This window comes from Urocampus carinirostris, chromosome 12, assembly GCF_059441175.1.
Source record: "Urocampus carinirostris isolate Australia breed hairy pipefish chromosome 12, RoL_Ucar_1.0, whole genome shotgun sequence".
Taxonomy (NCBI): domain Eukaryota; kingdom Metazoa; phylum Chordata; class Actinopteri; order Syngnathiformes; family Syngnathidae; genus Urocampus; species Urocampus carinirostris.
Window position 1 is genome coordinate 39,597,001 of NC_142360.1, and position 22,466 is coordinate 39,619,466.

The 22,466-nt window shown below is 44.7% G+C and overlaps 1 protein-coding gene across 3 annotated transcripts in view; it reads right to left on the reverse strand.

Annotated features, from left to right (window-relative positions):
* cpamd8 (C3 and PZP like alpha-2-macroglobulin domain containing 8) overlaps window positions 1-22,466 on the reverse strand; it is a 112,532-nt gene that overhangs the window by 64,256 nt on the left and 25,810 nt on the right. For 2 of the 3 annotated variants that reach the window (XM_088349565.1, XM_088349563.1), the window contains exons 9-19: window positions 21,870-21,954; window positions 21,697-21,805; window positions 20,607-20,834; window positions 18,835-19,005; window positions 16,258-16,386; window positions 15,408-15,606; window positions 15,182-15,348; window positions 13,259-13,408; window positions 11,405-11,566; window positions 7,575-7,717; window positions 3,523-3,585 (exon numbers count right to left, since the gene is read on the reverse strand). In XM_088349565.1, the coding sequence (XP_088205691.1) occupies window positions 3,523-3,585; window positions 7,575-7,717; window positions 11,405-11,566; window positions 13,259-13,408; window positions 15,182-15,348; window positions 15,408-15,606; window positions 16,258-16,386; window positions 18,835-19,005; window positions 20,607-20,834; window positions 21,697-21,805; window positions 21,870-21,954 (1,606 nt within the window). The remainder of the gene's footprint in view (window positions 1-3,522; window positions 3,586-7,574; window positions 7,718-11,404; window positions 11,567-13,258; window positions 13,409-15,181; window positions 15,349-15,407; window positions 15,607-16,257; window positions 16,387-18,834; window positions 19,006-20,606; window positions 20,835-21,696; window positions 21,806-21,869; window positions 21,955-22,466) is intronic. The other variant, XM_088349564.1, reaches the window with a different exon arrangement.

Here is a 22,466-nt window from a genome sequence, read left to right on the forward strand (position 1 = left end):
GCCAGGACGGGAGAGAAGAAGTGGTCAGGATCAAAAACGGGTTGAAGCTGGAGACAGAGCAAAAAAAGGACAGGTGGGAGTCAGGGTCGAAAAGGGCTTGCCTAGTGTTAACTGAGGTTTGCAGACGGACTGACAAAAGGGGACAGACAGGATTGGGTTTGAATAGGGACAGGGAGCCAATCAGAGTCCGAGGCAGTTGGAGCCAAAGGAGCGGGCACAGGTGATTCACTTCAGTAATCATGGCCGTTTTCTTTTTAAAAAAAGAAATTATTATTATTGCATGGGGTCGGAAGCGAATCGAAAGCCAGGAAAGGAGAGTAGACGTGGTCGGGGACAAAAGAGATTGAAAGCCGGGACAGGAGAGTAGACGTGGTCAGGATCAAAAACGGGTCAAAGCCGGGGGGACAGACAGGAGCAAAAACGGGACAGGTGGGAGTCAGGGTCGAAAAAGGCTTGCCTAGTGTTAACTGAGGTTTGCAGACGGACTGACAAAAGGGGACAGACAGGAGTGGGTTTAAATAGGAACAGGGAGCCAATCAGAGCCCGAGGCAGTTGGCACCAAAGGAGCGTGATCATGACACACGGGCACCCGGGTGCCCCCTACAGGCAGCTGAGGTTCCAATACGGGCACCAGGGTGCCCCCTACAGGCAGCTGAAGTTCCAGTGCACCTGTTTTAAAAACAGTGCTGGGTCATTGTGATTTTTTCATGTTAAGAATTTTTTATAATATTTATTTTCATCCCAACTTCAACTAATTAACCTGGTCATAACATAGTAACAATGTAGTATTACAAGGTACGTTATTATTTTAGAAATGCATATCGAAGTCATGAGATCGAACCTCCTGTGTGGAGTTTGCATGTTCTCCCCGTGCTTGTGTGGGTTTCCTCCAGGCACTCCAGTTTCCTGTTAATCGGCCGGTCCAAATTGTCCCTAGGTGTGAATGAGCAAGTGAGGTGTGTGCCCTGTGATTGGCTGGTGTCCCCTGCCCATTGATGGATGAGATGGGCTCCAGCACCCCCGTGGCCCTACTGAGGATAAGCGGTGCAGATGGATGGATATCAAACTGGGTGCCCTTTGCGCTAATTAGTAACAAAAAGTAGCTGTCAGCTTGAAAATGTTTGGTTTTGAAGTCGAATTCAAAAGACCTTTTCGGGAAACCGAAGCAATTTTGGGAAAAACAGGCAGAACTTCGATCTTTTACAGGAAGTCCATCGACGTAAGCGCCAAAATCAATAAAATAATCGTTAAAATCAGACAGCAGCGCTTTGAAAGCAGTTTCGGGAAAACGCCCCCCCCATCTTCCTCCTGCTGCCAGATTTTTTTATCATCTTGGATGTATTTTTTCATCCGGTGGTGGGCCGCGAGGGCCTGCAAAGCCTTCTCATCCGGCCTGAAAAATATCCGAATCATCCGAATCCATACATATTGAATAGTTCCAAATTGTCTTTCAGCTTCCTGTCATTGCATCTCACGAGTTGTGTGACTTCCAGAAGTGTGCTTGCCAGGGTTGGGTAGGGTTACTTTGACTGGATTACTTTCAATGACTTTTGGATTACTCCAATACCAAATATGCTAATAAAAGACAAAAGAAAATTTATTTTCATCTTGTTTCTGTGGCATTTTATGTTAGTTTTGCCGGAGATCAAAGAGATCAAAGCCAGGAGAGAAAGCTTACCACGTGTTGTGAGTCACCATTTGATTCATATTGAGTTTCTTTTGTCTTTTATGAGCATATTTGCTATTGGAGTCATCCGAAAGTCATTGAAAGTAATCCAGTTAAAATAACCCTACCCAACCTTGGTGCTTGCATATCTAAGCAATTAACCAATCATATTTTAGCCATTACTTGTTGCTAGGCTCGAAAATCTACCCAGGGAGCTTTCATAAGAAATCCTAAAGGCCGTGTCCAAGAACATCGGTCTTCAAAACTGTTGGTTTAGCCGTTTAATCCAGTTAAAGTAACCCTACCCGTTGATTTAATAGCGAAAGGACCGACAACTCCGAGGCGAGCAAGCCTTTTGCAAGTGTGAAAAGGTTTTATCCGCCACTTTCAGCCTAGAGATAAGATCATAAGCCCGAGACAAGCCGGATCCAAATTTCAGGCGGTGTCATCCTTCTCTCTCCCCTGTTCCCTGTATCAATCCCCGATCCAAGCTCCGTTCTCCTGTCCCGGCTACCTGTATCCTGATTCTGTTTTCTGTATCGATCCCCGATCCAAGCTCCGTTCACCTGACCCGGCTACCTGTATCCTGATTCTGTTTCCTGTATCGATCCCCGATCCAAGCTCCGTTCCCCTGTCCCGGCTACCTGTATCCTGATTCTGTTTCCTGTATCAATTCCCGATCCAAGCTCCATTCTACTGTCCCGGCTACCCGTATCCTGATTCTGTTTCCTGTATTAATCCCCAATCCAAGCTCCGTTCTCCTGTCCTGGCTACCCGTATACTGCCCGATTCATTTTCCTGTATCGATCCCCGACTTCTCGCTCGTCCCGGCTACCTGACTTGTTCCGATCTCCACTAACGCTCCGTTCTCCTGTCCCGGCTACCCGTATCCTGATTCTGTTTCCTGTATTAATCCCCGATCCAAGCTCCGTTCTCCTGTCCTGGCTACCCGTATACTGCCCGATTCAGTTTCCTGTATCGATCCCCGACTTCTCGCTCGTCCCGGCTACCTGACTTGTTCCGATCTCCGCTAACGCTCCGTTCTCCTGTCCCGGCTACCCATATCCTGATTCTGTTTCCTGTATTAATCCCCGATCCAAGCTCCGTTCTCCTGTCCTGGCTACCCGTATACTGCCCGATTCAGTTTCCTGTATCGATCCCCGACTTCTCGCTCGTCCCGGCTACCTGACTTGTTCCGATCTCCGCTAAACGCTCCGTTCTCCTGTCCCGGCTACCCGTATCCTGATTCTGTTTCCTGTATCGATCCCCGATCCAAGCTCCGTTCTCCTGTCCTGGCTACCCGTATACTGCCCGATTCAGTTTCCTGTATCGATCCCCGACTTCTCGCTCGTCCCGGCTACCTGACTTGTTCCGAGCTCCGCTAACGCTCCGTTCTCCTGTCCTGGCTACCCGTATCCCGATTCTGTTTCCTGTATTAATCCCCGATCCAAGCTCCGTTCTCCTGTCCTGGATTTTCTAAATTGAACTGTCCTCTTTGGGTGCGACCAGGAGGGGGCGGTGGCGCTTCACATGACAACATCATAATGACAACCCACCAAAGCAGGCGTGTTGGCGTCATTTTCACGCACTTTTAACAAAAACAGCATCCTCATTTATTGCGTCATCTATAGAGGAAGACTGCCAACTGACATGGAAATGGCAACAATTTCAAGCATTTTCAAGCACTTTCCTCTCTTTGCTACCTCAACCATAAAATTCAAGCATTTTTAAGGATTTCAAACACCCGTGCCAACCCTGATTTCCTCTCCCGGGATTCGGCTCATCCAGCCGGTTCGTTCCGAATCCCGAATTCAGACTAGCGCTGAAGGCCTAGGTGTGAAATCCAGCAATCCTACCTGACATTGAGGCATCTCCACAGCCAAGTCTCCGGGAAGAAAGTTCTCCTTCGTTTCTCCGGCCTGCCAGACAAAAACAAAAGTCGGCAGGGCTTAAAAGAGCTCAGCCGCTCGCTATAAAACCAAACCATAAAAGGGAAAGTGATTTACTCGCCGTCTTTCTGCTACGTCATGCCTTTGATGCTCGCGGCCGCCACGAATAGCATGAAGGAATGTCCGGCCAGCGCGTTTAATTCTTTTGTTTTTCTCCGATCGGACGTTTTTTTTTGCAATCAAAACTGGCGAATTTTTGGTTATTAAGTCGTATTTTTTGCTTTTTAACTCTTCGACTTGGGAAAGGAAACCAGTTTTTTTTTTTTCATCGTTACATTAAAAATACCACATATACAGTGGAACCTTACCTTCTCAATAAAAGCATTTATTGACTTGACGCCATTGACCGCGAGCTTATGTCAACTGAGGACACGGTGTGGACACTGTTATTGTGAAGGGGAGGGGGAGGCCCTGACACAATGCTTAGTCATGGTGAGTTACCGCTTCGCTCACCCTCCCCTCCCTTAACTCCTCCCACCTCACCCACTTCTTATGTGGACACGGTGTGGACACTGTTATTGTGAAGGGGAGGGGGAGGCCCTGACACAATGCTTAGTCATGGTGAGTTACCGCTTCGCTCACCCTCCCCTCCCTTAACTCCTCCCACCTCACCCACTTCTTATGTGGACACGGTGTGGACACTGTTATTGTGAAGGGGAGGGGGAGGCCCTGACACAATGCTTAGTCATGGTGAGTTACCGCTTCGCTCACCCTCCCCTCCTTTAACTCCTCCCACCTCACCCCCTTCTTATGTGGACACGGTGTGGACACTGTTATTGTGAAGAAGAGGGGGAGGCCCTGACACAATGCTTAGTCATGGTGAGTTACCGCTTCGCTGACCCTCCCCTCCTTTAACTCCTCCCACCTCACCCCCTTCTTATGTGGACACGGTGTGGACACTGTTATTGTGAAGGGGAGGGGGAGGCCCTGACACAATGCTTAGTCATGGGGAGTTACCGCTTCGCTCACCCTCCCCTCCTTTAACTCCTCCCACCTCACCCCCTTCTTATGTGGACACGGTGTGGACACTGTTATTGTGAAGGGGAGGGGGAGGCCCTGACACAATGCTTAGTCATGGTGAGTTACCGCTTTGCTCACCCTCCCCTCCTTTAACTCCTCCCACCTCACCCCCTTCTTATGTGGACACGGTGTGGACACTCTTATTGTGAAGGGGAGGGGGAGGCCCTGACACAATGCTTAGTCATGGTGAGTTACCGCTTCGCTCACCCTCCCCTCCTTTAACTCCTCCAACATCACCCCCTTCTTATGTGGACACGGTGTGGACACTGTTATTGTGAAGGGGAGGGGGAGGCCCTGACACAATGCTTAGTCATGGTGAGTTACCGCTTCGCTCACCCTCCCCTCCTTTAACTCCTCCCACCTCACCCCCTTCTTATGTGGACACGGTGTGGACACTGTTATTGTGAAGGGGAGGGGGAGGCCCTGACACAATACTTAGTCATGGTGAGTTACCGCTTTGCCCACCCCCATTCCTTTAACTCCTCCCACCCGGGAAGTGGAGTAAAGGTGAGACGTGTTTGTGGACGCAGCAAACAATAGTGGATATATATCTTTCCCACCCTTACCTTTGAAAATATAGACTTTTTTTCCTTGGACTAGTTTCAACGGGTACCCGGACTATGCAGGTCTGCATCAAACTTTAAGTACCGGTATCAGTTTCCGTTTCTGACGGCCGTGGTTTTTAGACTGTGTACTTTATACAGTTACAATCGCGGAACTCAAAGTCGGGTTTTGGTTAATTTTGTGATTGTGTTACATGTTTTAAAGTGGACGCATGCGGCTTATATACAGGTGCGGCTTGTGTAAGTACAAAAGCGGTTATCCTCTTAAAATGTGGTGGGTGCGGCTTATAATCAGGTGCGCTCTATAGTCCGGAATTTACGGTATATTCTCTTCTGTCCCATTTCTACCCGTATTCTATATGGTGTACTGTATACAGGGGGGTATACTGTATACCTGTATACGTTTTTTAAGCATTTTAAAAGGGGGGCCGCTACTTCGCTAATTTTCAGTTTTCGCGGGTGGTCTCCGTCCCCATTCACCGCGATAACCGAGGGATTACTGTATATGAAAAAATCCGACTCGATCGGGAATCGTGTGCTGTGTTTTGTGAGCGATAGCAGTTACCGTGGCGACGAAACAACACGAATTTTCTCCCATCCGGAATGAATGGGCCTGTTCATATTAAGCTTAGTCACCTTGGTTACCAGGGAAGCTTCAATGGGTGGCCCAAGTGGGTCACTGACCTACATGAAGTGAAACAATCGGCAAAAAGGCGTGTGAGCGACTTCATGCTAACGAGTGGATGCTAATGGGAAGATGCTAACTGCTAGATGCTAACAATTAAATGCTAATGAGTCAGGCTGATGGCTGGATTCTGGCGGGTAGATGCTCACGAGTCACGCCAGCAGCTACATGCTAATGAGTGGATGCTAATGGGTAGATGCTAACTGCTAAATGGTAACACCTAAATGCTAGCGAGTTAGGCTAATGACTAGATTCTGGCGGGTGGATGCTGAAGAGTCATGCCAGCGGCTACATGCTAACGAGTGGATGCTAACGGGTCGATGCTAACTGCTACATCCTAACAACTAAATGCTAGCGGCTCAGGCTGATGGCTAGATTCTGGCGAGTAGATGCTCACAAGGCATGCCAGCAGCTACATGCTAACGAGTGGATGCTACCTGCTACATGCTAACAGCTAAATGCTAGCAAGTAGGGCTGATGACTAGATTCTGGCGAGTAGATGCTCACGAGTCACGCCAGTGGCTACATGCTGATGGCTACATGCTAACGAGTCATGATAACGGCTACAAGCTAACAAGTCATGCTCACGGATAAAAAAAGTACCTTCGGTTTTTCGCCAACCATTTCTTTCGCTGACTTTTATTTAAATATTGTCAACAAGTGGATGCTAATGGGTAGTTGCTAACTGCTACATGCTAACACCCAAATGCTAGCAAGTCAGGCTGATGGCTTGATTCTGGCGAGTAGATTCTCACGAGTCATGCCAGCAGCTACACTCTGATGGATACATGCTAATGAATCATGATAACGGCTACATGCTAACAACTAAATTTTAACGAGTCAGGCTGATGGCTAGATTCTGGCCAGTGGATGCTCACAAGTCACGCCAGCAGTTACATGCTAACGAGTGGATGCTAATGGGTAGATGCTAACTGCTACATGCTAACAACTAAATGCTAACGAGTCAGGCTATTGGCCAGATTCTGGCGAGTGGATGCTGAAGAGTCATGCAAGCAGCTAAATGCTAATGAGTGTATGCTAATGGGTAGATGCTAACTGCTACATGCTAACAACTAAATCCTAACGGGTCAGAATGATGGCTAGATTCTGGCGAGTAGATGCTCACGACTCAGGCCAGCGCCTACACGCTGATGGCTACATGCTAACTAATCATGATAATGGCTAAATGCTAACGAGTCAGGCTATTGGCCAGATTCTGGCGAGTAGATGCTGCAGAGTCATGCCAGCGGCTACATGCTAACGAGTGTATGCTAATGGGTAGATGCTAACTGCTACATGCTAACAACTAAATGCTAACAAGTTAGGCTAATGACTAGATCCTGGCGAGTGGATGCTGAAGAGTCATGCCAGCGGCTACATGCTAATGAGAGGATGCTAATGGGTAGATGCTAACTGCTAACACCTAAATGCTAGCAAGTCAGGGTGATGGCTAGATCCTGGCGAGTAGATGCTCACGATGGCTACATGCTAACGAGTCATGCTAAGGATAAAATACATAAAGTATGTTTAGTTTTGGGCCGACCAAGGACATTTTTTATTAATATTATCCGCCAGTCGTTATTCCTCTTCGTTTCTGTTTCTACAGTCTGGTTCACTTCAACGTTGTTACAAAGACAGGCTTTACGTTTTTCATTTTTACATTTTTTCCCGATGTGGTCGATGGCGCGTACCTGAAGGCGGGACGAGAGTGCATGGCCGCCACCAAGGTGGCGCTGTGGGGCTGAAAAGCGGCTACGGCTTGGTCCGTGTACATCCCGCCGCTCTGCCGGTGATTCAAACTCACCAAATCCGTCATGACCACCAGTCCCGTTTCCTGCGTACGCAGTCATAAAGAAAATGGATTCAAGTGGCAGCGTGTCACAATTCACCACTAGAGGTCATTGTGGGTTAGAACGGAGCTGTGGCAGGTTGGAAGAAGACACTTGATGGATCCCTGTTAAGTTGAAACTTGAGTAGACCCTTGAAATAAGGAGATAATGGATTTTTAACTTGCAGCACAGTTCATGTCATGGGAACCTGTTGTGGGTTCAAATCCAGCTCCAGACATCCTGTGCGGAGTTTGTATGTTCTCCCCGTGCTTGCGTGGGTTTCCTCCGGGCACTCCGGTTACCTCCCACGTTCCAAAAACATGCATTTCAGGTGAATTGGCCAGTCCAAATTGTCCCTAGGTGTGAATGAGCGAATGTCTGTCCCTGTGTGCCCTGCGATTGGCTGGCAACCAGTTCAGGGTGTCCCCTGCCCACTGCCCGGAGATGGCTGGGATGGGCTCCAGCACCCCCGCGACCCTAATGAGGATAAGCGGTACGGATGATGAGATGAGATGAGATGAGAAGGGGAGCAGGGAGAGAAGCTTTCGGATAAGAGAATTCCATTTCCCATTCTGAAGCCCTCACCCGAGTCCACGTTTTTTATGAAATCCTCAAGGGTACCCCAAAAAAAAAAGCGTTTAGCTAAGGCAGGGGTCTCAGTGTTTTATATTTGTCCACTAGATGTCGCTGTCATGTGTAGTGCAACGGAGGAAGACTATAAACGACAGAGACTGAAAGGAAGCAAAAGCCTTTCTTTTTTTACCCGGCCGTTCACAAAGGAGGACAAAAAGAAGGGTACTTTTTTCAAAAAAGAAAAGAAAAAAAGAGGCGAAAAAGGCAAACAGGGGGGAAAAGAAAAGTAGGAGAAAAGAAAGCAAAAAAGGAAAATGGAGAAAAAGAAAGAAAAAAAGAAAGAAGACAAAAAAGACAAAAACAATAAATAAATTAAATTTTCTCTTTTCTTTCAGTTTTTCCTTTTTTTTCTCGAGATTCACTTGTCGTCTTATTTATTTTTTTCATTTTTCCTTTTCTTTTTGTCCTTTATTTCTTTTCTTTTGTTTTTTCCCCGTTTCTTTTTTTCTTCTCCACAACTCGCAATGAAAATCTGACAAAAGGCATGAGAAAATGATCCACAATGACCTGCAGTTTTTATAAATATCCACTGGATGTCGTCAAAGCTAGGCGCCGCTTGCAAAGCGCTCTACCTGTATTGGTTGAGTAACGTTAATCAACCAGAGAATATGATGTCATTTGACTTGAAATGGATGTCACTGACGCTATGTTTAAGGCGATACAAAATTGATCTCCTTTCTGTAATAGATATAAAATATAACAACAAACTTCCCATATTAAGGTTAACACTTTCATTAAAAAAAAAAAAACTATAAAGACTGTTATATCAATAAAGTCATTATTTAAATTAGTGTATGCTGTTTGTCACTTTCCAGTCTGCATGAGTTTCCCCAAGTTAAATAACTGCAATATGATCCACACAATATGAATGAGATAGCATATGTCCTGCCCAGACTGCCGTCACTACTACATCCCCTTTTCTTTGCGTGGGCGCAGCGTATGTGTACTAACATCAAATTTACGATATTTCATATTGTGTTTCTATCTTTCAGAACGCTTTTCTGTTTCATCCATTCTCTAATATTCACATACTTTTATACTTTAACAGTAAATTTCTCCTAAAAGTGAGATTTTCATGCCTTTGTATCTTTTTCAAGGCCAAATTCAAGCGCTTTTCAAGCACTTTCAAGGCCAATTTTTCAAATATGTTTAAAGAAAGAAATCCAGTGCCAAACAAAAGAATGTTGTTTTTTTATTGTTGACTCTTGCTGCTAGCACATACTTATATTTTGAGCTGTTCCTATCTAAGATCTGTTTGTGTCAATGGGATGCTATAAACTGACATGAATTCTGCCTTACAATGCATGCACAGCTTGGTTACGTCACACTTGTTTACAAACATAGGTTCTGGGTGATAATAGAGTTCAAATCGAGAGGCAAAAAAGAGATAGAATTGTTTTTATTATTCAACAAAATTGTTTCTATATTTAATGCTTTTTTTAGGGATCTTCCGCAAAACATATGGAATTACTAATTACTAAATAATTTGGTGCATTATGTTATTAAATTATTGATAATCTATCATAAAAAAAGAAACCGAGGAGCCGTTTGGGAGCCGAAAGAGCCGGTTATCTAAATAGAGCTGTCCTCTTTAGTGTGACCAGCAGAGGGCACTTCACATGACGACGCCATAACGACAAGCCACCAGAGCAGGCGGGTCAGCTGTCACGGTTGCCATGGGGCCCCATTGGCCCCGCCCGTGTGGCGCCAGCTGCGGCTCGTTGACCGATTGAGTTTCCGTCTATATAAGCTCAGTGCTCTCAGTCTTTCTTTGTCAGTCCGTCAATGAACCTCTGCCCTTGCAAGACGTGGGTTTTGACTTCTGTTTCCTGTTGGTTCAGTTTATAGAATAGAATAGAATATACCTTTATTGTCATTGCTACAAATGGGCTAACATATTGTGACAACGAAATTGGGCATGACACTCCAGTTTTACACATTCATAGTGAGGTATGAGCAAGAAGATAAAGGAACAGAGAAGATAATGTTATAAGACAAGGGGGATAAGGCTATAGTTATAATTTACATGGTATTTACACAAGAAATGTCTGCATGTGGGATGTTACATACAGGGTTGTCGTGATAACGTTGGTACCAGCTCAGTAGCCTAGATGGTAAGGCGCCCGCTTTGAGACTGGGAGGTTCGGGTTCGCGCCCCGGCCGAGTCATTCCTAAGACTTAAAAAGTGGTCGGCGGCGCCCTCTCTTGGCTGCGGCTGCATCGGGTCAGATGCAATCGACATTTCGTTCTGTGTACATTGTTACACAGAATGACAATACAAGGAAATTATTATTATTATTATTATTATCGTAACGGTTGTGCAATATTGCATTTGGTGCAAAGTGTAGTTATTTTGTCCTGTTTAATATCAGTTTTCAGTTTCCTTCCCGTCTAGTTTGTTCTGTTTATTTCCAATATCCTGTTTTGATATCAATCCTGTCCGTCCCATCCTGTCCGGTATCGACCCCATCTGTTATTGGTATCGATCTCGTCGCCCTCTGGCTTCCTATCATTCCACGCCAGATGACTGCCTGGCGTGCATGACTCCCCATTTCCAGTCAAATAAAAGGCTTACCTGAGAAACGTCACGCATTTGGGTCCTGATCCAGTTCCGGTTCATGATATCAGCGTCATTTTCACGCACTTTTAAAAAAATACTTTTGTTCATTTACTGTGTGGCCTATAGAGGCAGAATGCCAAGAAACACGGCAATGGCAACAATTTCAAGCACTTTAAGCACGTCATCCAAGATTTAAGCATTTTCAAGGATGTCAAGCACCCGTACGAACGCTACTTTTAATATTTCAATATTTGTTATTCTCAATACTGTTGTTCGTGTTTACGCACGGACCCTTTAAGATAGGAGAAGACAGATGAGGAAATAAGGTGCTTTGGAGTCCATGTGTGAACGGTGCGAGTCACGACCAACAGTAGCTCTTGTGTCAATGTTTAAACACACCGAGGCGCATTACAACACACACACTGGGCCTTTAAAAAAAACGATGTAGCTTAGCCCTTAGCAAAATCCGATGATCCTAAAGCGTTGGGTGCATTCTCACCGTAAAAGCGAAGCGAGCATCCTTGGCGATGTCCCAGTGCCAGGGGAAAACCGAGGAACGTCGGCGTCTTCTGGACAAAAGTCCCGGCCACCAAAAATGGCCGTCCTCTTTCTGAACGCTGAAGGCATCGGACACGTCGAAGTCCGCCATTTCCCCGAACACCTGCGGGACACGGGTGGTACAATCGCAGTTTAGATCCCGCCCAACAGGTGAAGCCCCGCCCACAGGTGCAGCCCCGCCTACTGGACAGCTGTATATCCTCTAGATCAGGGGTGTCCAACTCATTTTAACTCGGGGGCCACACGATAGAACAAACATTCTGTCGGGGGCCGGATGAGTAGATTAGAGATAAAAAAAAAAGAGAGGGAAAGAAAAAGAGAGAGGGTGGGACAAAGAAAGTGACAAAGAAAGGGAGAGAGAGAGAGAGGGAGAGAAAAAGAGAGGGCGGGACAAAGAAAGTGACAAAAAAAGGGAGAAAGAGAGAGGGAGAGAGAGAGAGAGAAAAAGAGAGAGGGTGGGACAAAGAAAGTGACAAAGAAAGGGAGAGAGAGAGAGAGGGAGAGAAAAAGAGAGGGTGGGACAAAGAAAGTGACAAAGAAAGGGAGAGAGAGAGAGAGAGAGAGGGAGAGAAAAAGAGAGGGCGGGACAAAGAAAGTGACAAAAAAAGGGAGAAAGAGAGAGGGAGAGAGAGAGAGAGAAAAAGAGAGAGGGTGGGACAAAGAAAGTGACAAAGAAAGGGAGAGAGAGAGAGAGGGAGAGAAAAAGAGAGGGTGGGACAAAGAAAGTGACAAAGAAAGGGAGAGAGAGAGAGAGAGAGGGGGAGAGAAAAAGAGAGGGCGGGACAAAGAAAGTGACAAAAAAGGGAGAAAGAGAGAGGGAGAGAGAGAGAGAGAGAGAGAGAGAGAAAAGAGAGAGGGTGGGACAAAGAAAGTGACAAAAAAGGGAGAAAGAAAGAGGGAGAGAAAAAGAGAGGGCGGGACAAAGACAGTGACAAAAAAAGGGAGAGAGAGAGAGAGAGAGAGAGAAAAAGAGAGAGGGTGGGACAAAGAAAGTGACAAAGAAAGGGAGAGAGAGAGAGAGGGAGAGAAAAAGAGAGAGGGTGGGACAAAGAAAGTGACAAAGAAAGGGAGAGAGAGAGAGAGAGAGAGGGAGAGAAAAAGAGAGGGCGGGACAAAGAAAGTGACAAAAAAAGGGAGAAAGAGAGAGGGAGAGAGAGAGAGAGAAAAAGAGAGAGGGTGGGACAAAGAAAGTGACAAAGAAAGGGAGAGAGAGAGAGAGAGGGAGAGAAAAAGAGAGAGGGTGGGACAAAGAAAGTGACAAAGAAAGGGAGAAAGAGAGAGAGAGAGAGAGAGAAAGATAGAAGGTGGGACAAAGAAAGGGAGAATGAGAGAGAGAGAGAAAGAGACAAGCGCAATAAAAGGAAAAAATGAAATGAGTGCAAAAGAAGGTAAAAGACACAGAGACAAAGAAAGAGAAAAAGAGAGACAGAAAGTGAAAAAGAGAAAGATGGAGAGTAAGAGAAAAAAGGAGGAAACGAGTGAGAGATATAAGAGAAAGAGAAATAATTAGTTTGTGGAAGGCACTTGGCAACAACAAGTAGACATATTTCAACCTGCAGCTCGTTTTTCTCTTGCGCTTCTCTCAGCGTTGTCTCGCGGGCCAGATTATATCGCTTGGCGGGCCTGATCTGGCCTTAAATGACCAAAACTGGCAGATTTTTTTTTTTCATTCATTAAAATAAGGAAAATTCATAATTTCCTAAAAATGGAAAATTCTCTGCAGCACAATGCTTCACACAAAGGTGGAATTTTGGCTCATTTTACAACACGAAAAAGGTAGAGAAAAAAGACCAACCTTGTCCGGACTCATTTGAAAGTCGGGCTTCACCAAATAAAGACTTTTGTCCACAGCGGCCACGCAAACACAGGAGCCTTTTTCTGCACGGACGCGCATGCTCACCGCGTCTCCGGGCATGGACTCGTTGGTGGACAGGGAGATGGACACCTGCCGGGCAAAAAAGAGGGGAAAATACAACCACATGTCATGTGACCATGCGCTGAAATTTTGTCAAAAAAATTACCGTACTTTCATCATTATAAGGCACACCGGATTATAAGGCGCACCCCCAGAAATAGTCTTCTGTGATATATTGTTCATATATAAGGCGCACTGGACTATAAGGCGCATGGAATTAAAGGTACAGTAAATATCTATTAGTGTATAATCGTTATGGTATAGATTAATGTGATGATTGCGGAAAGTCTCATAGCGTTGTATTCAACAGGAATCGAACGCAGGTCGCGGCAGTGAGAGCCACAAAACCTATCCGCTAGACCAAGGGTGGTAAACTCATTTTAGCTGGGAGACACATTCCGGGAAAAAAGAAATCTCACGGGGGCTGGGACTAGTAGGTGAGAAAGAGAGAGATAAAAAGAGAGAGAGAGAAGGAAAGGGAGAGATACAAGAGAGAGAGATAGTGAACAAGGGAGAAAGAGTAAGAGAGAGAAGGTAAGAAAAACAGGAAAAGCGAGAAAGAGTAAAATAGAGAGAGCACAATAGAGAGAGAAAGGGAGAAAAAATGAGAAAGAAAGGAAGAGAGAGAAAAGGGAAGGAGAGAGATAGAGGGAAAGAAAAGGTGTGAGAAAGAGAGAGAGAGAAAGTAAGAAGAAAGAAGGAAAGGAGAAGAAAAGAAAAAGAAAGAAGGAGAAATAGAAAAAAGGGAGAGAAAGAGTGAGAAAAAAGAGGAAAAAGACAGAGAGAAGGAGAAAGAGAGAAAAAGGAAACAGAGCAAGAAAGAGAGAGAAATAGATCGAGAAAGATAAAGATAAAAGAGAGAGAGAGAGAGAGAAGGAATAACGAGCGATAACAGACAGACAGACAGACAGACAACTAGATAGATAGATGTCTAGAAGTCTAGAGAGATAGGTAGATAGATAGATAGATGTCTAGATAGATAGATGTCTAGATAGATAGATATATGTCTAGATAGATAGATGTCTAGATAGATAGATGTCTAGATGTCTAGATAGATAGATAGATGTCTAGATAGGTGTCTAGATAGATGTCTAGATAGATAGATGTCTAGATAGATAGATGTCTAGATAGATAGATGTCTAGATAGATGTCTAGATGTCTAGATAGATGTCTAGGTAGATGTCTAGATAGATAGATACTAGATGTCTAAATAGATAGATGTCTAGATAAATAGATGTCTAGATGTCTAGATAGATAGATAGATGTCTAGATAGGTGTCTAGATAGATGTCTAGATAGATAGATGTCTAGATAGATAGATGTCTAGATAGATAGATGTCTAGATAGATGTCTAGATGTCTAGATAGATGTCTAGGTAGATGTCTAGATAGATAGATACTAGATGTCTAAATAGATAGATGTCTAGATAAATAGATGTCTAGATAGATAGATAGATAAAAAAAAAAACAATATAACGTGTTGATATAGAGTATTTAAATAGTGCTACGTAAAATACAGACTGTAATAAAAATAGGGTAATATGCGTATGCGGGGATGGGGTTTATTGTGGGCTTTTACTCCCCCGGGTGGAGTTAAAGAGCCTCATGGCAAGAGGAAGAAATGGTCTCCTCAGTCTGTCCGTGGAACAAGATTGTCCGAAAACCTAATAAGCAAATTAAAAACGGAATAACTGAAAAATGGAATGATGCTTTTTGCCTTTTTACGAAACTAAGACAACAATCACACAGACGTGATTGCGGGAAACAATCCCAAGCGAAGAATTCTGCAGCCCACCAATGCAAACCTTATTCTCAAAAGTGGGCTTGACGTCCATTTGCAGACTGTCGGTGACGCCTTCCCCGTTCTCCCGCACGTAGTAAACCAGCAATCGGCTCAGCGGCGCCATCGAAGGAACCACGGCGAAACGCAGGAAGGACACGCAGACGGTCGATTCCGTCCCCGACGGACCTGCTAAAGGCCAAACTCAAAACCCAGATTCCGGCCCGACCAAATCTCCTTCGGTGACTCACCCGAAGAAGAAACGGGCGAAGGCGTGGCGCCGATGTTTTTGTCGAAGGTGACGGTCGCCCGTTTCCTTCGACGCGACACGCTAACGTTAGCCTGCCGTCTCCCCGACATGACGATGTTCCCTCGGGACGCTAACTCGTAGTGCAGGGTGAAGTTGCAAGGACACGTGGACTCCAGCGCCACCTCTGCTTCTTGTCCCACCTGAAACGAAAATTCCACGGAGGCGCATGGGTTTTTAAGGCAAAACACGCATGGACAAAAAATAAATCGAAAAATCACTGTATTCAACGAAGAGACCCATCCCCACTGTCAAACATGGTGGTGGCAGCATCATGCTCTGGGGTTGCTATTCTTCAGCAGGGACGGGGAAGTCAAATTATATCGCTCATCGCAATTACTACATATGGAAAAGATCCGCCCCCTTTACCTCCAAATAACTTTAGCCAATAGTGATCGATTCAACTGATGATTGACACATATTTTTCGGCCAATTGCAGGGTTTGTTTTGCCCCTTTAGCCTATTCGAGCCTGTAAATGATAAAAAGGATCCGCCCCTTACCTCCGAATAACTAGCCAATAGTGATCGATTCAAATGATGATTGACACATTGGTTAGCCAATGAAACGCCGGTATATAAATCCCAGCATACACCGCGGACGACTTCGCCTTCGGGGGAAAATCGAGTCGGCGGCTGCTTTGCGACTTAATATTGATCCATATATAAGGCGCACTGTATTATAAGCCGCACGGTCAGCTTTTGAAAAAAAATGAAGACTTTTAGGTGCGCATTATAGTGCATAAAATACGGTAATCAAGTTCAAGTAACCCTACCCAACCCTGAGAAAAACCCACCTGGAGTGGAGCATCGGGACTCTGGATCTGGATGTGACAGCTGCTTGGAGAATACCAGCTGCTGATCGACAAGTAACTGGGCAGGTACTGGTCTCCGACGGCTTTGCCTTCGATGGATGTCACTTTTGTCTGCGTTCCAAATAAACATTTATGAGTTGACTTTTTCAAAAAGGACATTCTTTTTAATAACAGAGCAAAATCAAGCACTTTTCAAGCACTTTCAAGGCATTTTTTACCTTCAATGGCAGATAAAAAAACATTTTCTTTGTTGGCTTTGATGACTAAAATAAGGTTGCTATCTTGCTGCTTTCACATACTTTGTGCTATTTCGAGATGTTCCTATCTATGAACTACGATCTTTTTGTGTCAACGGATTGCCCTAAACCAGGGGTTTCAAACTCATTTTAAATCGGGGGCCACACGATACAACAAAAATTCTGTCGGGGGCCGGATTAGTAGATTAAAGAGAAAGAAAAAGAGAGATAAAGAAATAAGAGAAAGAGGGAGGGAAAAGGAGAGAGGGCGAGACAAAGAAAGAAAAAGAGAGAGAGGGAAAAACAAAAGATAAAAAGTTGTGAGAGAGGGGGAAAAGAAAGGGAGAGGAAGAAAGAAATCCAAAGAGAAATGCAAAGACAGAAGGAGAGAAAAGAAAGCGCCAAGGGTATGAAGAGAGAAAGAGAAAAGGAAGTTAGAGCAAAAGAGGTTAAAAGACAGAGAGTGAGAAAAGCAGTGGAAGAGAGAGAGAGAGAGAGAGAGAGACAGAGACAGAGAGTGAGAAAAGCAGTGGAAGAGAGAGAGAGAGAGAGAGAGAGAGAGAGAGAGACAGAGAGTGAAAAAAGCAGTGGAAGAGAGAGAGAGAGAGAGAAAGAGAGAAAGAGAGAGAGAGAGAGAGAGAGAGAGAGAGAGAGAGAGAGAGAGAGAGAGAGAAATACAAGGACAGTGTCTCTGTGAGAGGCACCTGGCTTTGGCAACATCAAGTTGACATATTTCAACCTGCAGCTTGTTTGTCTCTTGCGCTTCTCTGAGCGTTGTCTCGCGGGCCGGATTCAATCCCTTAGCGGGCCTGATCTGGCCCGCGGGCCGCCTGTCTTACACCTGTGCTCTAAACTGACATGAATTCTGCCATTCTGCTTCAACAATGCGTGTGCAGCTTCAATATTTCACATTTGTTTACAGACATTAAAGAGGTTTAAGAGGTAGTGGGTAGTAACGAAGTTTTAGGACCAGAACGGAGACAGGACCCACTTGCGTTACGTTTCTCTCAGTTTTGTTGGAAGAGAGAGAAAGGGTTGCGCCCACGATCCGGTGATCGCTGGGCGCAGGAAGCAGGTCGCTCTGAACGCGGATCTGGGATTTCCGTGGCGAGCGATGGTGGGGTCGGGAACGGAAAAACTGGTCAGTAGCCGGGACAGGAGAGCAAAAACGTGGTCGGGGTCGGAAGCGAGTCGTAAGCAAGAAGAGGAGAGTAGACGTGGTCAGGATAAAAAACGGGTCGAAGCTGGGGAACAGACCATAGCAAAAACAGGTAGGAGTCAGGGTCGAAAAAGGCTCGCCTTTTCTAATTCCAGATTGCAAAACACTGTCACAGGTACTGTTAGAGTATGTCATTGTCAGGACCAGAACGGAGACAGGACCCACTTGCGTTACGTTTCTCACGAGTTTTATTGGAAGGGAGAGAAAGGGTTGCGCCCACCATCCGGTGATTGCTGGACGCGGAAAAGCAGGTCACTCTGAACGCGGAAGAGGGGATTCCGTCGCGAGCGATGGCGGTGTCAGGGGCGGAAAAACGGGTCAGTAGCCGGGACAGGAGAGCAAAAACGCGGTCGGGGTCGGAAACGAGTCGTAAGTCAGGAAAGGAGAGGAGACGTGGTCGGGGACAAAAAGAGGTCGAAAGGCGGGACGGGAGAGTAGACGTGGTCAGGGTCAAACCGGGTCGAAGCCAGGGAACAGACGGGAGCAAAAACAGGTAGGAGTCAGGGTCGAAATAGGCTTGCCTAGTGTAACTGAGGTTTGCAGACGGACTGACAACAGGCGAGAGACAGGAGTGGGTTTGAATAGGGACAGGGAGCTAATCAGAGTCCGAGGCAGTTGGCGCCAAAGGATTTTGTTTTTACTTATTTTAATTTACATTTTTGCATGTTTTTCAGAGGAGCTATGTCTACATAGGTTAAAATAGAAATCTAATAGTTTATAACACCATAATGACATAATTTTCACACCTTTTTTTTTAGTTAATTTAATGCGTAGTCTAGAGAGTCAAACTTGGCAATGACAAACATTTCAAGCATTTTCAAGCACTTCACCCAAAATTCAAGCATTTTCCTGACCTTGAAAACACAATATTCAAGTTCAAGCGTTTTCAAGGATTTCAAAATCCCGTACATTTTAAATGGTGACATGATCTGAAAAGACGTGATGTAAACAACCCGGTGGACAGCAAAAAAAACGCTTTATTCAAAGTAACGTACCAATTTTGACTGTCAGTAACGGTACCGGCGGAAAGAGATAATGGATTAGGCTGTTACTGAAAAAATAACTGTTATTCCAAAACACTGGTCACCCTACAGTTGCACTGACCTCGATCCACACATACTGCGCCGCTGTGGGAATGGACGGTATCTCAAAAGTGGCCCGGCCGTCCTTTGAGATCAGCTCACTTGTATAGACGTTGTCTTTGGGGGACAACTCGGCCTTCACGCGTACCGTCACGCCATCGGCCGGGCTACCGTCAGGGTAAGTCACCTCGATCTGGAACAAAAAAAAAACATTAAATGTTGTTTACAGAACTTAGTGAAAGTATTATGGGATACAAAAAGAGTCGCAACATTTACACATCTCCATGAACACTGTGCAAGCAATAATATCAAAATGGAGAGAGCATAACAACTGAAAAAAAACAAAAATTCTAAACTTTCCACCCAAACAAAGAGAAAACTAATCAGGGAAACAACTCAGAGGCCCAACCCCACTGTCAAACATGGTGGTGGCAGCATCTTGCTCTGGGGTTGCTATTCTTCAGCAGGGACTGGGAAGATGGCTAGAGTAATGGGAAGATGGATGGAGGACAACAATTCTAAACATAAAGCAAGTTTATAATAACCATATAAAGGTGTTAGAATGGCTAAGTTTAAGTTCAGACCTATAGAGAATTTTGTGGAGATATCTGAAACATGCATTGCAACGATACCTAGCAAACCTTAAGCAACTTGAGCTGTTTTGTAAAGAAGAATGGGCAAATATTTATGTTTCAAGATAGATAGATAGATAGATAGATAGATAGATAGAAACATAGACATAGATAGATAGATAGAAACATAGGGATAGATAGATACAAAAGATAGATAGATAGCTAGAAACATAGATAGATAGCTAGAAACATAGACATAGATAGATAGAGATAGATAGTTACAAAAGATAGAAACATAGATATAGATAGATAGATATAGATACCATAGATATAGACACCATAGATATAGATAGATAGATGGATTGAAACATAGACATAGATAGATGGATACAAAAGATAGAAACAGAGATAGATAGATACAAAAGATAGAAACAGAGATAGATAGATAGATAGATGTCTAGATAGATCGATAGATAGATAGATAGATGTCTAGATAGATCGATAGATAGAAACATAGATATAATAGATAGATAGATAGATATAAACATAGATAGATAGATAGAGAGATAGATAGAGAGATAGATAGAGAGATAAACTTTATTCATCCCCGTAGGGAAATTCACACTTCCAGCAGTATCCTTGCGTTGAAAATAAAATAATAATAAAATAAAAGATATAGAATACAAAAATACCCAATATAACGTTTTGCTATAGAGTATTCAAATAGTGCTACGGAAAATACACAATGTCAAAAAAAAAATAGAGTAGTATGCAAATGTGGGGGTGGGGTTTCATGTGAGATTTTACTCCCCCGGGTGGTTAATGAGGAAGAAAGATAAGCAGCAATAGGAGGTTGTACAAAGTATTAACACAAGGGGGGCCTATTTTTCAATTTTTGGTAGTTTATGACGATATAAAATGTTAAATAAATTTATTTTTCTTTAAAGATTGTGTCTCACATGTTATTGATTCTTGGAAAAAATTTGAGTTGGTTTATCTAAAAGTTTGAAACCTGAAATATGGCAATATGTCAAAAAGTTTTTGAGGGGGCAATACTTTTGCAACTCTCTATTTTAATGTTTTTCCCTGGGGTAGCAGGGGTTTGGAACTTTAAACAGTTACCCCCCGCTATACCTAATTTCACTACGAAATCCCCACAATTTCGTATCCTGGGGGTCGACCATATTTCTACTCATAAGAATCAGGTGACGGTGTTTCTTACCCTTCCTTTGTAAGGCAGACCCGGTTTGAACTGTTTCCGCGTATCTTTGGAGTAGCGGACGTCGATGAGCTGCTTATAAACGGGCGTGGAATCGTCAAAAGTGGTCTGCCGGCTTCCGTCCGTGCTGGTGAGCGATGCCCAGATGCTGAGCTTGCCCCTAAAATGGTCGGCCACGTCCGGGGGCATCATGTCTTTCACGCAGAGGCTGAAATTTGTCGAACCTTTCATCTGAGAAAGGAAAATTGCTAATCAGGACTGTGAGGATTCTATACATTTGACTTTCAAGGATTTTGTACGATCAAATACAAATGTCATGCAAAATATATTCATTGGCTGGGCTGTGGGGCGAGGTCAGTGCAACCTAGTGCAGAATGATGTTTACAGGAACAGCGGGAATGGAACGTGAGGCTGATAAGATAGTCAGTGCATCCGATGACGCAGAAAGGCCCTGATGATGGAGGACGGCAGGCGATGTTTTGAGAAACGCTCTGCTGTTTTGAGTTTTCCAGACAAAAGTTCCACGTCCCTGCAGCAGACGGAAAGCTTTGTACCCAGGGTTACACCGCCCCCTGTTCACGTAGATATCAAGTCCGCCTCCTCTCCGCTTCCCGCAGGCTTTTGTGTCTCTGTCTGCCCTAACAGCGCTGAAGCCGGGTAGCTCTGGATAGCTCCACGTTAGCGTCCAGGATGCTCGGCGATGAGGCCACACCCCTTTCCTATAAAAACTGTCGTCAGCCATTTTTCAATGCCCTTTTGGTGGGAGACCCCTGTCCCGATCATTCCGCCCATTCATTTTATTTTATAACTTTGTAGTAAAATCCCTCGACTAAACTGCTCCCTTTAATTCCATGATGCGCTTATGTTCATCCACATAATTGAATGAAGTATTGATATGATATTTGAATGTATCCTTTCATATCAGTACTTTCCCAGCAACTCAGTGCTGTCGCGGAAGAGCAGGGGCCAAATGACTGATATACAGCACCTAGTATTCTCAGGCGGGCTCCTGTCTTAGTGCATTTGTCATGTTACAATGATAATAAATTTGATTCTATCCAAAGAATAATTTCACTTATTACAGGAAACTGACCTCCATGTTCTTGATGATTGGTTGTCCAACCTCGTGTCGATAATATCCCACTCCGTTCACCGTCATGTTGACGCTCAACTTCCCAGATACGGCTTTCCCGAAAGTGTACCTGTCCACGTATCCATATTAAAATTGACGATTTTTTTTTTCATAGTGATGAAAACAAGACTGACCTGGCCCGGACCGTGGCCTGCTCACACGTATTCAGATCACGGATGTAGGGTGGCGGATTGATCGTTAACTCAAACTTTGGTATGACTGTGGAGGCAAAATCGTATTAGAAGTTGTATCGTTTGTTATTGCAGAATTCACAGTATATACAGAGACCCCTCGCTACTTCGTGCTTCGGTTATTGCTGGTTCGCCCCTTCGGGGACTTTGAATGGACAGCATCTCTGATTTTTGCAGATGATGTGGTGCTGTTGGCTTCCTCAAGCCGTGATCTTCAGCTCTCACTGGAGCGGTTCGGGATGAAGATCGGCACCTCCAAGTCCGAGACCATGGTTCTCAGCTGAAAAGGGTGGCATGCTGCTTCCTGGTTGGGGAGGAGATCCTACCCCAAGTGGAGAGGTTAAAGTATCTTGGGGTCTCAGGGTAGGACGGGAGAGGAAATCGACAGAAAGAGGAGTGCTTTGTCTGCCGTCAGGCAGACCCTGTACCAGTCTGTCGTGGAGAAGAAGGAGCTAAGCCGAAATGTAAAGTTCTCCATTTACAGGTCCATCGAGGTTTCTACCCTAAGCTATGGTCAAGAACTCTGGGCCATGACTGAAA